General features: G+C 31.8%; 1 protein-coding gene across 6 annotated transcripts in view; it reads right to left on the bottom strand.

Moving 5' to 3' along the window:
- LOC124530896 (protein ultraspiracle homolog) overlaps window positions 1–17,127 on the bottom strand; it is a 44,218-nt gene extending 27,091 nt beyond the window's left edge. For 2 of the 6 annotated variants that reach the window (XM_047105256.1, XM_047105261.1), the window contains exons 1-2: window positions 14,714–14,805; window positions 2,362–2,692 (exon numbers count right to left, since the gene is read on the bottom strand). In XM_047105256.1, coding sequence (XP_046961212.1) covers window positions 2,362–2,548 — 187 coding nt within the window. In that variant the 5' untranslated portion in view covers window positions 2,549–2,692; window positions 14,714–14,805. The other 4 variants (XM_047105257.1, XM_047105260.1, XM_047105259.1 and 1 more) reach the window with 4 other exon arrangements.
- Window positions 17,128–17,226: the final 99 nt, after the last annotated feature.

The raw sequence follows: 17,226 nt of genomic DNA, 5'->3' as shown, positions 1-17,226 counted from the left end.
TCTAATAGGTGTACTAAAAGCTTGTAAAATGAAGGAAATAAGGCCGCCAGATGCTCCTTTTTCATCTCATTTAGGTCGACGATTTGGCAAATAGGACACCTGACGGCAAATCGTCATGACTACATCGGTACTATAAGAAATATGAATCATTCCACTTATCATTAATGCGCCACCAAGCTTGGTAAATTTGATGTAACAATTTATGTGTACGCCATAATAAAGGCATTTGCTCAATGGCTGTACAGACTAAAGAGATGGAGCCAAATCTCTCTCACCAAACTTGAATACAACAAAGTATTGTGGATAATAATCAAGTATCTTGCAAAATTTGTACATTCGTTAGTTAAAAGCGTAATAAAGTATAAACAAACTGTTTACAGCTACGCATCTATAATGATTGTGTTCAGTATCTGAAAGACTAATCAATCACTCGCGTTTCGATTGAAGGTAATACGTAAATTACTCTTTGTTTATTTAATAATAATGAGTACAATATTCATTTAAGCTTCAAATTTCCACTCAAAGACTGTCTTATCCCTTGTTATACTAACGAAGAAAGTTTGCTTATTAATACTGTTTACATGCGAAAGAATAAAGGAGAAAATTCGCAGAAGTATTGAATTATTATATAAGTAATATCGAACAAGAATTACATAGTTAACACTCTCAGATGAAAGGACTGTCAATCAAAACGTTAACAATGGACGATATTAATTATTATATAATGTTTGAATCAACACTTCTACACAGTAGGCTGTACTAAGAAGCTCGTAACTAGTCAATAAACCTTATAGGGCCTCGTTTTTATAACAAATTTATTTTATGATAGAAAAGCGATTGTATATTAATAAACCAATCGTATTTCTTTTTATACCGCCTCACTTTGCTTTCAAAAACACTTATTAAATAAATTTATTTTAAGAATAAAATGAAAATTGAGGACAATCGTACAACAAATAATTCAAGTACGTATTTCGAGATTTCGAAAACAAGTTCTGTGAGGGCATTCGAAATTACTTTAACGTTGTCGACTAAAATGAATTTCTCATTATATTATAATAACCGATCTTTCATCTTTTGGATCATTCTTATAATGAAGGAGACGATCGTTTATCAAAAGTTATTATTGTCAAGCTCCGTGAAACAGATACAGGCCGCAAATAATTTCATCAAATAAGATTATGACATAATTATACACATCATTTAATCAACCAGGATTTCAAAAAAAAAAAAATCGAAAACAACAGATTTCAAAAAAGGAAGGTCCTCTGGACCACATTTATTTAGTGAGCACACGACTCAACTACAACTGTTAGCCAATATTTTTAAAACTGTTTGCCCGGCGTAATCCTATAGGTATCAAAATATAGTATCGTGACAAATATTAAGATATCATTCGTATTTACACACTTGTACACAGTATGTAAGTATAATAACGCTTAATAATATAACTTATCATTAAAAAAAAGGTTTTAGTTAAAAGCTTTTAGACAACTATAGCAAAGATTCAACTCAATTATCATAAAAAAATCAGTTAAAATAACAGTTGGGAAGAAAAAAACATTTATTTGTGTACATATCGTGTAACTGCCTTATAAAAAAAAAAACACTACAAGCGGAGAAATGGCGCTTTATTAGTTATGTTTTTATTATTACTTTTAACCGAAATATATACGCAATTTTGAATTAAAATGGTCTTGTCATTTTTTTTATAATTTATAATTAGAGAAGATAATTACCAACTGATTTACAGTGATATTTACTTCATATTTCTTTATATTCGCTTAGAAATTTGACTCAAAATAATGATATTACGATATACATCCGAGTTATAATTTCGTAATATTTACACAAATTACATTCTTGATATAAAGTCACTTCAAAGCAAATCAAATTCATGTTCACCGGTCCTGCTACGAATTCTAATTAGACCTTAAATTGGAATTCTTCTCCTTTGATAGATGTTAAAGAATCCACTTTTTTTTCGAATAAGAAATTTTATATTAGGAGTAATGACCTTATTTTTTTTTAATTTTGCAACAAATATCGAAACTAATTATCTTTGAACGTTACACACGTTGAAATAATAAATACAATCAAATGAGAAGTATACTGTTAAATAAAATTATAATTTGTTTGTTTGTTTTGTAACTAAACATTCATTTGTTTATTCGATCAAAGATTGGGTTTATTGTCAATAAATTCAAGCAATTTAATTTAGCACATATTTATAAACATGTCTATAACTATTTATGAAACTCGTTCTATATGTTTTATTGTCATCACTGATTTTCGCCCTAAAAATATGTTGATGCGTGGTGAATTTGTCTTGCTGTTCAGATAATAAGAAATAATATTTACATTGCATGTCAATAGAGCAGTCAACAGTGGGCATGTTAGAAGTCGTCCCGAAAGCCTGCAGCATGTTGGGAGCAGGCGCAGGTGCTGCAGGAGGCGGCTGCTGGGGGCCCGGCGGCGCCGGTCGCGCCCAATTGATCAATGCAGTCACTGACATCGTCGGCTTGTCTTTCTTCGCCACGCTCGACATGGCCACGCACTAGCATCCTCACATCACTGCACTACGATCGGCCTAATCGACACGTCTACCAAAGATCACACTTTGAAATCAACTAAGCGTCAGACCCTTATGCTGCGTATCGGAGAATCAAATGGCAGTTTGATCTATCTTATCCTTGAAATAAAAACATTCGAAACGTTACAATTAATTGCGCATACCGATGCGCTTATGAATACGTAAGTAAGGAGCGCGACGGAATCGTCACAGCCACCGGGGACAAAGCAGACATCGTAGTGACATTGTGATAGCGGCTGTTATTGCACCCGATGCGCCGGCGCAGCGACGGCGATATCGCAGTGCTCTGCGTCAACAAAGCGTCGCGAGCTTCGACAGTGAAGGTTAGTTTGTGACTAATGCGCGCTTAAATTCAACGAGCTCGAAATTGACAAAAAATGTACCCGACAACTTCCGCGCGGTTACTGGCATGAAGGTCTCAACTCAACAGGCTCGCTCAAGGTCCGCATACAATCAAACGTGAATAAATCTCATATTATGTCGAAAAACTAGTTGTTATAATCGATTTTTTGCCATCGCCTAGTAAATGACATGTAGAGAATTGAACCAGATATTATTTATGTTATTTATTAGTCGCGTTAGGAGAGGAATCATATAAATAATTGGACTTGTTAGCAGTCGGCCTTCGCGAACGTTGCTGCCGCTGCTGTAATTAAGTTTTACGTCACTCGTGGACCGAACACCCCGCGCTAGCCTCTACCATTACATTTTTTCGCTATGTCACTCTGCTGAATTAAACGCTATCTATATACTAATCGACCCACTTGCTAGGCATCAGAAAATTAAACTGCAACTCGGCATTAAAATCCATTTTTTTATCAAATTTTTTTTATCGATTCTAATCAAAATCCATCAATAATTCGCTAAGTCTGCTTTCTCGCTGATATTGCATGACCTTCCTTACATTTGCAACGCTTATACATGATTATCAAGATATAAATATTGTACATACTCATACTATTTATGTACGAAGCAACAATGAGTTGTTTTCTTTGCCTTTGTTTCACGTTTAAGTAAATCGTTACTCAGTGACAGACAAAACGAAGATGTTGATTAGACTTTATCTACATTTAAGATTAAATATATAGTACGTATTCGAAAAATGAAGCCTAAAGTAAAATGTATTTATTATTATTGCTACTTAGTTTACATATTAGTTACGTGCAAATCTATTGCAAAAATATGTTCCATATACCAATATATATTGAAATAATACTTTTCAATTATAATAAAGAGTAAACAAATTAAAGAGACAATGTATCCGTTAATCTCATTTGTACATTTGTAGCTGATACAGCGAAGGGGATACCTATTTATATAATACAATATGCCTTCCTAATTACTATAGCTTAGTATCTTTATTACAGCTCATTAGGTCTTTTGTTTTGTTACTCATATAAATTTCACTGCAAGGAATTTATATTTGTCCGTGTAATAGATGATAAATATATCTATTTTATTATTGTTTATCAAAACAATAATAAGAACTTCGTAACAACGAAGTTCACGTGTTTGTCGGTTAAGATACATCGGATACACGAGTCCCTACATATGTGTGGCCTTGGATTAAGTGCGTACACGCCTCCACGTGTATTATTGTATTTATCATAAACATATATACCGTGTCCTCAATATATTCAAGGCGTATTTAAAATTTTCCAAAATGAAACATGGACATTTGAGTTGCAAAAGAGAAAAACATACTATAGCGAATTAAATATTTATACGAAAATAGTATCTATTAAATGTAGAGAAACCTTGGTCTTAAGAGATGGTAGATAAGGTCGATGTAACTTTGGTCATGACATAAGCATTTATCAAACTCTCTGCCATATTTATTAACTCCCTATTGCTATATCATGATAATGATCATATAAATATTAAAATGATAAAAGTATCGGTGCAAAGTATAAAGTCGACATGCGGTCAGAACATATGTGAATCTGATCTTACTTTTACGCTAAGGAAGAACCTAATTTAGGTATAGATTCAAATCATGGTATTTGTTTCTTTTCTAAGAAAGAATCTTTATTACGATATTTATTGATTTTAATATTCTGTCATAATAATTATTTGTTTTAATGCATACTTTTGGTTAGTTTATAATAGAAATAGTTTTAAGAAGCGTTTTATTCAATAAAACAAGAAAATTATTTTCGATAAAGACATTACAATCTTATAATATCGTCAGAAAAATAGTAAACAATTTATAAATTAAAATACTAGAATCTCATTAATTCATTATGAATTCCAATTAATTAATAATCAGAATGTGTGGTAATAAAAATAAAATACAGGTATGAAAAGATCAGAAACATTTTAAAATAAAAATGTTGCCAGTAATAAAATCTATTAAAAACGCAAAATATTTTAATATAAGTTACCAAAATTTGTTTCCAATTCACAATAAATAACTCTCGTTTATTGCTCCACTTAATCTGCTACTTTATACTTTACTAAGTTATATCTTCGATACTTTTTTTTCAAGTATAAATGACGTGTTGTAAGCAAAACAACATAATATATTGTAATATAATATCATAGGTATAATTTATGATACCGCAGTAGTCACATTATATTGTAAACTAAAATGGCGTCGAACGTTTCTTCGACGAAGCAGTTTAAAAAAACCGACTGATTTAAAAATGAGTTTAAATTATAGGTAAGAATTTTGTATGTTTTTAATTTAAAAAAAACATTGTTTAAAATAAAGACCAAGGCGATATGCTTAAGAATTGTTAATATTTCATATATCATATATAATATTATATTCCTTTATTTACTCCATAACATTATATCGCTATGTCATTGTCAAGTGTTTCTTAATTACGTACCTACTGTTTTTCTTTTTCAATCCAATACACTCAATGCAATTAAAAATGATGTAAAGATTTAACATACCTATGTATCATTAATTAAAACACTTCTGTTGCGTTTATGAATATTTGAATACTATTTAATAATACGTCTTTAGACATTCACATAATATTATATTAATTTTAATGAACAAACGTAGCCGTTGTTAATTAACAAGTACATATGTACTTGTATTCAAATTCACGAGCAAATCCATTAAGCCCTAGCCATAGAACTCGTGAAAACGAATGGACGTCTAAATAAGTTAGCGTTAAAAATCAATACTACACGAGTTTAGGCAAGTGAAAGCTATTATGCAAAGAATTTAAATATTATTTTATTATGCGTGGTTAATGTAGGTATTTCGTATTTATTTTTTATCAATTTCTTTTAAGGTTTTCCTTTTTTAAATTTCAAAATCAACTATGACAACATTTACACTGCCTGTAATAAAGAATTTTATATTATATACAGTTTAGATTTATATCAAAAATACTCATTCCTAGTATATCTATTGCGTAAGTTGCAAAATACGGGTTGTATATTTGAGACGAGACAGTAAAAGCAGAACACAAACAATAATTATGCTGCAATAAATAAAATATAAAAAACGAAGCCTTAAATACTTTAGACTTTATTCAGGCAACATACAAATATTTTGGTATCTCGAAACGTAATTTATTATAACCCATACACATTTATAATAATATATATCATTAAAATAAGCGTACACGATACACCAAACCATTGAGAGTTACAAAACGCAGTCTTTCAAAATCCAACATTTTTAGAGCATTAATCAAACTCCTTTGTGACATTATGTAACGTAACATAAATGTTCATTTGACACAATATTTAAAAAAAAAAACATACACCCACACTGGTATTCAATACCTACGGCCCTTTCGGTAAATTTATGACGAGCAAATATAATGTCATCGATGTAAATTAAGAGGACTAAAATACATTTTCCCCTCGAAACTGTCAATCAATCAAACGTACACACTGGTAAGTATCTTTGACAACCTTCGCCTATGAAACCGATAGCCTCGTGAGAAAATTCATTCCTGTATACGCAGGCGGGAAATATTGTGTAGGTGTGAAGATTTACACAAACGAAAACGTGGGATCATAATGTAATACGATCTGAATTATCAATTAGAATTTTTTTGTTAAAAAATTATATCATCAATATTATTTTACCTACATACCTATATTTAAACAAATAAACGATATGACTTGAATGTCGTTTAAAAACGAGTTTAACACAAAACCTATACTTTTATAATTTATTAAACTTATATGTTTAATAACATATGAAATCAATCAATCAATCTATACTGCATACAAAAATTTAATATATTAAATAAATTCTACATATTATAATACCATACCTTTTCTCATTATAAAATATATGTATAAGATAGAAATATATCGTATTACAGAAGTTTAATAAAAAATTCCCAGTTACAACTTTCGCGTAACAGTGCATTATTCAGAAATGGTTTTAAACGCGTAGAGATTACTCTAAGCAAGAATGTTTCCACTTTCTTTACTTTCCTCATTACATACGATAAACATGAATGCATACGTGCATGCAGAACTGCAAGAGAAAAAGAGCTAGCTTGACAGCCGGCGAATGCTATCGATCCACGGCGACCTTGACTTGCCGTGCCCGCGAGCCACAATTATCATTGACAAAAGCATCGCGCGCGCACCTTATCACATGTACACATGTGTGTACTTTCGTTTTCCAGTACAATATCTTACTCTGTGTCATTGAAACCGTTTATTAGCACTTAAATATTTACTGTTATGAAACTAATAAAAAAAAGAAAGTAAGATATTCTATGAAGAAATCGATTATTGTAGGCGCAAAGAAACTAGTCGAGGTAAACTAAAAGACGTCCGTCCTAGACTTGACCCGGGTGAGCGGGTGGCGGGTGCGGTGAGTCAGGGCGCGGGGGCGGTGCGACGCGTGCACTTGCCGCGAGATATAGGTAAACGGAACGCAGAGAAGCGAGCCACGGGGGCCTGCGACCTTGGCGATTCTCCGACGACTACAGGTGGTTTTTGTTTGCACTCATTTGATGCGAAGATCGCCGAATCTTACTCGGTGCCGAGGGGGGACGCGCGGGGGGAATGCAACCGGAACTTGCCCGAAACAATGCTCCTCGATTTTCAATGCAAGACACGTATATAGTATCACATCCCTATTAGTTTAAATTTATCCCATAAAACAATAATCGTTTTAAACTACTCTTTGTATTCCGGAGAATATTAATAGATAAAGGTAATATAAAAGCGTAAGACGATCAGAATAGTTTTTAAAGGTAAATATAGAGATCTATATCATAAAATCTATATTATCGATATTTCACTGGTAAAAATTATGGTTATTATAATTTTGAAAATCATGGAGTTTGAATAAACTTAATTTGTGTACATAAACTATCTTAATTTGCACAAACTTAAACTATACCTATACGTACTTTTTAAATTGCATCGACACAGAAACATAATTTAGCACAAACTACAAGATACGTGAAATAATGTGGTCACTTTTCATATTCGTAATAATTATTTTATACAAAAGTGTACCTTGTTTATACACAGCACAATTATTCTAGTCTCGTTACTTCACTTTGACAGACATATAGTGTGTAGATATAATCACAAGACGTAGGTACTAAATAAAAATGATGTAATAGAAGCAGATACTAGGAGGTACTAGGCACCTACTTAAAACCAATGAACGTGGCCATAAATATTCAAAAATAAGGAAGATTTTTGTTTAAAATTATTTGTTAATATGATTAGTTTCACGTATGAAAAAGCAATATCTTTATTTATAACACATAATTAATGATAGAAACGAGTATACAAACAACGTACAGCAAAGTGTTACATAATTCCGACAGCTAAGACCTTGGCCGTGACCAAGCAACGCTTCCCGAGGCGTGACGCGGCTCACTCACGCCCGCGATTAGCCGTCTACGATAACGATTATATTTTAATAACATTCTATGTAAAAACGCAATTTAAGGCACTAACATTTGACCTTTTATTCGTTTCTCTTCAATAAAAAAATTTAGAGTTAACAAAATGATTAATTATTCTCTTTTACTAGTAATACCTCCTTACTACATTAAGGGAGGAAGACGGGTTATTAAAATTAATCTCAAGTCTTATAATGTTTATAGTACCAGTAATATTTGATTTCTTTTAAATGTGAATAGCATGTTCAATACAAAAGTTACTAGATATAATCGATAGTTAGAGCAAAGATCATACTCTACTACACTAAAGCCTAAGCGTAAGGTAAACTTCACTTGGTCAGATAACAACGAATAGAAAAGTAAACTAATTTTGATCTATATAATCAAAATTTATACTAATTGGTAGTGGTATTGATCCGTTACCGATGCCAACCAATCCAAGTTTAAACACTCCTCAGACAATGTACCCCCAGTTTAATCGCAACTTAGTATAAATTTTAATTATTTATATCCCCTAAAATATGATCCCGATTATACTGATCCAACTTTGGCCGAACGGCAACTCGATCCTCCGATACCCTATTCCAAACATAACAGGAAAAAAAGCAAAATAAACAATCTTTGTCACAATTTGACGCGATATCATTGATCGGGAGCTTGATTGATTTATCTATGATATTCACAATGATTTTGCGCATAAAGTATCTTCTTGATCATTGACGAAAGTCTTAGAGTGTAATAGTGATGTATTATTAATAAAGATATATTAGTCATTTACGTAGTACACAATAGTAGCTGAGTTATTAGTAAAGCGCATAAAATACGCCAATCTAAGGTTTGTTTATCTTTTTTCTTACTTGCTACGGAGTGGGCTATAGAAAAAGGTACATGGATAAACGGCAATGGTAACATTTCGATTCGATTGCGATGAACTGACAATTTATTAGTAGAATTGGAACCCAGTACGGTTCTCTCAGTCCCAAAGTTGGATCCAACAGATCACCTGTTGGCTGGCACTGTCAGATCGTGTAGATTATGCAAAAGAACGAAAAGTACGAAAAAGTAAAATGCTAGAATTATAGTGTATAATACCTTAACGGCCACGACGAATTTATTACCCTTTATATGCTATAGATAACTTAGGAAAACGTCTACGATAATTTATTCAATCGCTTGAAATTGTAATCTTTCCATTTTAAAAAACATTTACAAATAAATGAAGATATAAATATACAATAAGCAACTGTTTTGGTCACTATCTGCATTGTTAATTCAAACATTTTATTTTCTCGTTGATTGTGAGAATTATCACACCGGTTCGGAAAGAAAGACTAAAAAGAACTCTCGGAACTCTCGGACTCGGAACTAAAAAGAACTGACGAATAAAACTCAGCAAAACCAGCGAAAGAAACAATGGTAAATAATTTATTTTTGAAACAGCCCGGAGACGATCGTTTTATTCCTAAAATTTACGTCTTAATGAAGCTTTAGGGTCCAGGTTATAAAATGCTCGAATAGCCCTCTTCTGAGGACAAAAATCTTTTTGATATCGGTTACATTACCCCAAAAGTAAATTAAACAAGAATCCTAATTGGAAATAGTATTAAGAGAATTATGATACTTTTTGGAATAGCTATATTTTATTTTTTTAATATTTATGGATATTGCTGTGAGCCGATTTCTTGTTTGGGTCATTGTACACTGATCAAAATTTATTAAAAAGCCTAAGTTACCATACAGTTCCCAATTTTTCCGATGTAAAATTGACTTAAAATTATGCAACGATTATCTGATCTACCCAAAATATCTGTTACTTTACAGCTCTATTTATCGTTCAGTCAAAAACGAAACGCACAGATTAATTAGTTTGGTAACACAGGTTGTACTTAATTAACATTAAAAATATATGTACCTCTCCGAATACAAATATACATAAAATAAAAATATCTACACAAACAAGCCTGAAATAACGTAGCTACATAGCTAGCTTTTTATTAAGATTAAATCTAAAGAATAGACAATTTTAAAAACATACATTTAAAAATTTAAATAAAACTATTTATAACGGATGAATCGCGTATATTAATTATTTTTAAACATCCCGACGTTTCGAGCACTTTGCAGTGTTCGTGGTCACGGGCAGACTAAGATGACATTTGTCTATTTGAAGAACAAAGGAAATATTATTAACAACTACCGCCAACGATTTCTCAATTGATATCTTGAGTAACGTTCCGGTTGCACGCAGAAGGCACTAACTGTATCTTTAGGTCTTGCAGTCTGTTGGATTTGGGATTTTAAATTTTTAATAAGTGGATCCCAGGTGTTAGAAAGTCTCCAACCATCTTCTCTATTGAAGTTCGGATGTTTTTGAATTTCAATAGCCTCGCGTATCATTCTAGGAATGAATCTGTGTTCTCTAGCGAGGATCTGTGGTTTATCAAATCGGATAAAATGGTTAGGTTTATCCAGAGCATGTTCACAGACTGCAGACTTAGAAGAACGCCTATTTTTGACATCTCCTATATGTTCCTTGACCCTGGTACCGATACTTCTCTTTGTTTGGCCTATGTAAGATAAACCACACTCACATTCGAGTTTATATACTCCTGCAGTTTGTAAAGGAATATTACTCTTGATAGGTCTCAAGAACTGGCTCACTTTCTTATGAGGCTTGTAAACGGTTTTAATCGAAGCTCGCTTCAAGATGTTGCCAATCCTGTCTGTAACTCCCTTCACATATGGTAGAAATGCAGGTTGTCGCTCAACTGTGGGTGGCTTGATACGGCTTCTGCGATGCTGGCGAGGCAAGGGCAGCTTGTTCTGGTGGAGTGCAAGCTTGACCTGACGTAGCTCGTCCTCTAGAAAAATGCAGATGTCAGATCACTAGGTAATATAATATTACCTAGTGATCTGACATCTGCATTTTTAGTACATCTTAATTCTATAAATAAAAACATTCAATTTACTATGGAATTAGAGGCAAATAATTCTTTAGCTTTCCTTGACATCCTTATTATCAAGAATCCTGACAATACATTAAGTCACACAGTTTATAGGAAACCCACACACACCAACAAATACCTCAATGGTGACTCGCACCACCACCCTAGCCAGTTAGCTACCGTTGGCAAATCTTTGTTTCAGAGAGCCCACCATCTCTGCGATGCTGAACACCTAGAGGACGAGCTACGTCAGGTCAAGCTTGCACTCCACCAGAACAAGCTGCCCTTGCCTCGCCAGCATCGCAGAAGCCGTATCAAGCCACCCACAGTTGAGCGACAACCTGCATTTCTACCATATGTGAAGGGAGTTACAGACAGGATTGGCAACATCTTGAAGCGAGCTTCGATTAAAACCGTTTACAAGCCTCATAAGAAAGTGAGCCAGTTCTTGAGACCTATCAAGAGTAATATTCCTTTACAAACTGCAGGAGTATATAAACTCGAATGTGAGTGTGGTTTATCTTACATAGGCCAAACAAAGAGAAGTATCGGTACCAGGGTCAAGGAACATATAGGAGATGTCAAAAATAGGCGTTCTTCTAAGTCTGCAGTCTGTGAACATGCTCTGGATAAACCTAACCATTTTATCCGATTTGATAAACCACAGATCCTCGCTAGAGAACACAGATTCATTCCTAGAATGATACGCGAGGCTATTGAAATTCAAAAACATCCGAACTTCAATAGAGAAGATGGTTGGAGACTTTCTAACACCTGGGATCCACTTATTAAAAATTTAAAATCCCAAATCCAACAGACTGCAAGACCTAAAGATACAGTTAGTGCCTTCTGCGTGCAACCGGAACGTTACTCAAGATATCAATTGAGAAATCGTTGGCGGTAGTTGTTAATAATATTTCCTTTGTTCTTCAAATAGACAAATGTCATCTTAGTCTGCCCGTGACCACGAACACTGCAAAGTGCTCGAAACGTCGGGATGTTTAAAAATAATTAATATACGCGATTCATCCGTTATAAATAGTTTTATTTAAATGTGTAATCATCGCGAAAATTTAAGACAACATTATACATTTAAAAAAAATAGTGTTTTTAAATTTTGGTCAACTATCATTCTACGTTAATTAACATCCGAGTGATTATGCTTAGCTTTGTGATCATAATTTTTTGAGGTTTAATCATTGCTAAAAGCAGTTTGTGTAAAGCAACTTCATGGTAGATAAATCACATCGCAAAAAATAGCTAGTTTTATGGTCTAATACATAATGATATTTTTATTAATTAACTTTCTTGGCTGTGTGTCACTTCAGTACGCTATACGCGGTCTTGGACGTGAATATAAATGTATACATATGAACCACATCATTATTACATGAATAACTATTATATAGAATTAAAGAGCAAGTTATGTGTAATACCTAAAAACATTTAATTATTTGAGCTTATCATTGTTTTTTTAAGATAACTTTCTTAATAAATAATCCCGTTTTTAATTAAATAATATTGCCAACAACAAAAACAACAACAATATTTGCAACAATGACAATATATACGATAACAAAAATAAAATATCGTCTAAGTATGCCAAAAAATAGTTAGCACGAGGGCAGCAATGAATTCTAATAAACTAGAAGACCTTGACAATGATACAATACTGTTGAATAAGAGCGTAATAAAATAATATAACGTCGCCTCAATATTTTGCGATGCACACTTTATTGTCAACTATTTTAAAATACTAATATTTTTTTTTTCGAAATAAGCATATTATTGATCTTAAAAGTTATGTACTTCTGGTACAATATTCTATAGTAATACTTATGATTACAGATCAAAACTCAATAGCAACAAAGAAAATTAGCTACGCTGTGAAGCTTTACCGATTATATCAACTCGCTGTTAATTTAAACGACAAACGTGGGCATAAAAGTGCAGTAAAATTGTATACTAAAGCAAAGTGACTTTAGATGTAACTAACTTATTTCGAGTTTATGATTTATAATTACAGTACATTAAATGGAATTGTGTTTTTTTTTCTACCTATCAACATCTTATAACCACGGCTCACGATTATTGACCATAATTATTTTATGTCCGCTGATTTAAAATCGCTTCTTATTTAAGTATGGAATAAGGTTCAGTTTATTTGAATGAAGATTGAAAACCCATCCATGAAATATAATTAAATTCGCTACTAATGATAACGCTTTTGGGATTTATTTTTGGTATTACATTTATTACTTAGATTTCTTAAATTAAGTAATCATTCTTAAAATACTTTTAATAACTTATGACGTATACATAAATAAGTATATTTCCGTCATAAAAAGTTAATTATACTATGAATTTACTTCTTTTAAGATTTGCCTCAACGACTGCACAAATTGAGCGTTTCATTATGAAACACGTAGATTGCTCGTAAATTATTTTTTACTAAAATAGATTTAAAAAATCTTTTTCGGGAGTACCACGCTATAAAATACATACATTTATAGCCCTTACTTAATTGTATTAAAATGAAACATTAAAACGTAGAACTTTCAAGTTTACTGAATATAGAGTTGAAAAGCCTGATGAGGAACCAGTGCTCTTTGGCACGTTTTCGACAGTCAGTTACATCACCCTGACGTCAACCTATCAAACGGGGAAATTTAATGTCTTATCTTGTTAGAAAAGTGAAGATTACACATCAATGGAAATGCAACGACTAGAGCGATAGAACAGATAAACGTGTTCACCTCCATTGGAGTCAATACACCGGCAACCTTGCAATGCTCTTTACGACTCATGTCAGATAAAGACATAGGGCGTAAAAACATTATAACTTTATATGCGCGCAATATTAAGAAAATAAGTTTAACAATTTCTTGACTAGGTTTATTTAATACTGTCCAAATTTAAACCCAAGTGACACAAGTGTGATAAACTCGATTGCAACAAAAAGAATTTAACTATACATATTAATATAGGCATTTATACTACACAAAAAATACAATCACTTCCAAGGCAATTCATATTGTACATCATTATTTTTATAATGATGGCTTATATAATATTTTAGTAAAAAGTTTAATATTATTATCTATATTGTCAGTAAAACTTTAGAAAAATAATAAAATAATAATTCACATTTTAAGTTTTCTGAGATATAAGAACCGTCTTCTGCTGAGAATGAGATAAACACGATGCATTCGCAATTAAAAGTGGCGAGGGCGCATGGGTGCAGCCACTACGTTAGGTCATCAAGATTCGATCAAAATTACGATGTATGACTAGTATTGAATGCCGGTCACAGATCGTACATCGATTTTCGACTGCGTCGCGAACGTCGCCGGACACGCGGCGGATGCGAGCGGCGTCGCTGTTCTGACTGCCGCGCCGCGTCCCCGCTCCTACCCCGCTCCACCGTTTGTTTTGCTGTATTTTCGTTGTTAATCATTCTCCTTGACCTTGTGCGACGTCGAGTGGTCCACTGCACACGACTGCGCACCCCTCACCCTGCCATCCGCCCGCGTTGCCTGTCGCGACGCATCACACGTGCTACTGCTCCCTTAAACCGCATCATGCAATTTGACCACAGTACCATTATCTTGTTACCATGATTTCAATCGTCATACTAGATTCAATTTAATATAGGTACCTGATAGAGTTATACTGAAGAATGTAGGAATATTCATCATAAAATGTAAATTTTATTAAAACGATTATTTATAATAAAATATTTTTTTTAATATTTTATTATAATTTATTTCTCCTTGCCTTTTTAATCTATTTTGAATATTTCACCTACTTACCTAAATTGCACAACTTACCTATAATTCTATAATTAGTTTATAAAATTCGATATTTATTTATATTTACTTAGAGTATAATGAATATAATATAATAGATATTGCAGGGATAAAATATGGGTGATTCTTATAATATTATTCCTCTTTATAATGCTTTACGTTCCAGAACTTGAAAATTAAGTTTTCGTTTACATAGTTTAGGTATTGATTATAGTAATTATTGTGCACAGCATAATTTATTTGTAAATAAAAGAATATAATTAAATATTTTCGAATAATAATATAAGCGAATTTGAAAATAATAGACAATGATTGTCAGTTATGGCGCCATCTGTTTGTTGCTCTTGTAAATAAAATTAACGCCATCTCTGAGTGATTACGAAAACTACTATAACTAAAGAGAACCGCTTAAAAAAATTGTATGCACTATTTTCTTTGATAAAACCTAATTTAAAATATTTCATATAGCTACCAAGAGTTAATTTTTTTTTTTCAGTTAATGATAAAAGAAAATCCCTTTAGGTCTTCTTATAGGCCATATAAAAATTAGATGACAAACCCTCTAGAAGTCTGTTAACTTGTAAACAAATACAAATGCCTTTATTTATATTGTCAAACAATATTTTTTATTTGAAAACCAATAAAATACAATCATTTAAATAATATGAAATATATCATTCAATTATAATCCCTGTTTAGTGATTTTTATTTAAATGTAAAAGATGTATATTAACATTTTTTAATCTTGAAAAAGTGTTATTGTTTATCTATTGTTATTGTATTACTAATCAAATAAATCTTACTGGTGTTCAAATACAAACTTACTTCAAATACTTAGCTGTATTTTATAGTACTGGTAAAATAGTTTGATTCAAAATATTTATCTTAATACTTCAATTTACTACACTATAAATATTTAAATTTATAAAGAATTGAAATAATATATTTAAATAATTGATAGAACCTTCATTTCCAATTATACTCCGTTGTGTAAGCTATGTGAAATGGTGTGACATGATATCTTTAATATATATGGGTATACACAATATTAATTAAATTATTAAGTGGCTATGCATGATATAATTTTCTAACACTGAGTTTACCATTCTTGTTTCATATATTTAACTACACATTTTTTAAATGATTATTCGCTATTGTACTATTTATTTAATATATTAAAATGTGTTGTTTATATAAGTCACATATTATTTAGAAATACAAGTATATTGTGTGTAATGTTTCGTTTTCATTATGTTATTAAAATGTTGCATTAATAGTTACTTAATTATTAATAAGGATAGGGATATATACCATAATTATTATTCTATGTTATTGTCTTATCAGCTAAACTCTTAGTTGAATAACTTTATTTCTACTAAGAATGTGGCAACCATCATTTTCATACATAAAACTAAATTGAGTCTTTAAATGAATATTACTTTGCATTAATAAATGAAGAAGGGTTAGTTCGTTTATATATAATCATATGAACATAACACAGTTTATTTTTCATTAATAACCAATGAATTTCTTGAAACAATTTTAGTCCAATGTACAAAAACATTCAGTCTTTTGTTCGTAGAATTAGGGATGAGTATTTTTTACTTGCCTGGTTCTCTCGAGGGCTCCATCATCTGCAGTAATTTACTTATCTTCTACAACACCACTTTCATATATTAGTTCACTCACAACGATGAACCTGTCAGTAACAAGGTCGTTGAACTAAATATACCTATAAATTCAAATATTACACTAGTGTAGTAAATGCTTTACGTTTTGAAAACAATCACTCTTACTAAAACTATGTTACCGGAAATCTCAATTAAAATTATAATATACTCAATTTATTATAAATAAATTTTCCTTCAAAGTATCTAATCCCGCAAAGTGACAAAACCAAAAACATATAGCGTCACGTCATCCAAACGTCATTTACTTATTTGAAGCAGGTAATATTTCAATTAATTTATTTTTTAAATCATTTCACGTAAAGGCTCGACAAGTTTCTCAATTTTTTCATTAAT

This window comes from Vanessa cardui, chromosome 7 (assembly GCF_905220365.1).
Source record: "Vanessa cardui chromosome 7, ilVanCard2.1, whole genome shotgun sequence".
Classification (NCBI taxonomy): domain Eukaryota; kingdom Metazoa; phylum Arthropoda; class Insecta; order Lepidoptera; family Nymphalidae; genus Vanessa; species Vanessa cardui.
Note: the sequence above shows the minus strand (reverse complement) of the source record. Positions and strands in the feature narration are given on the sequence as shown.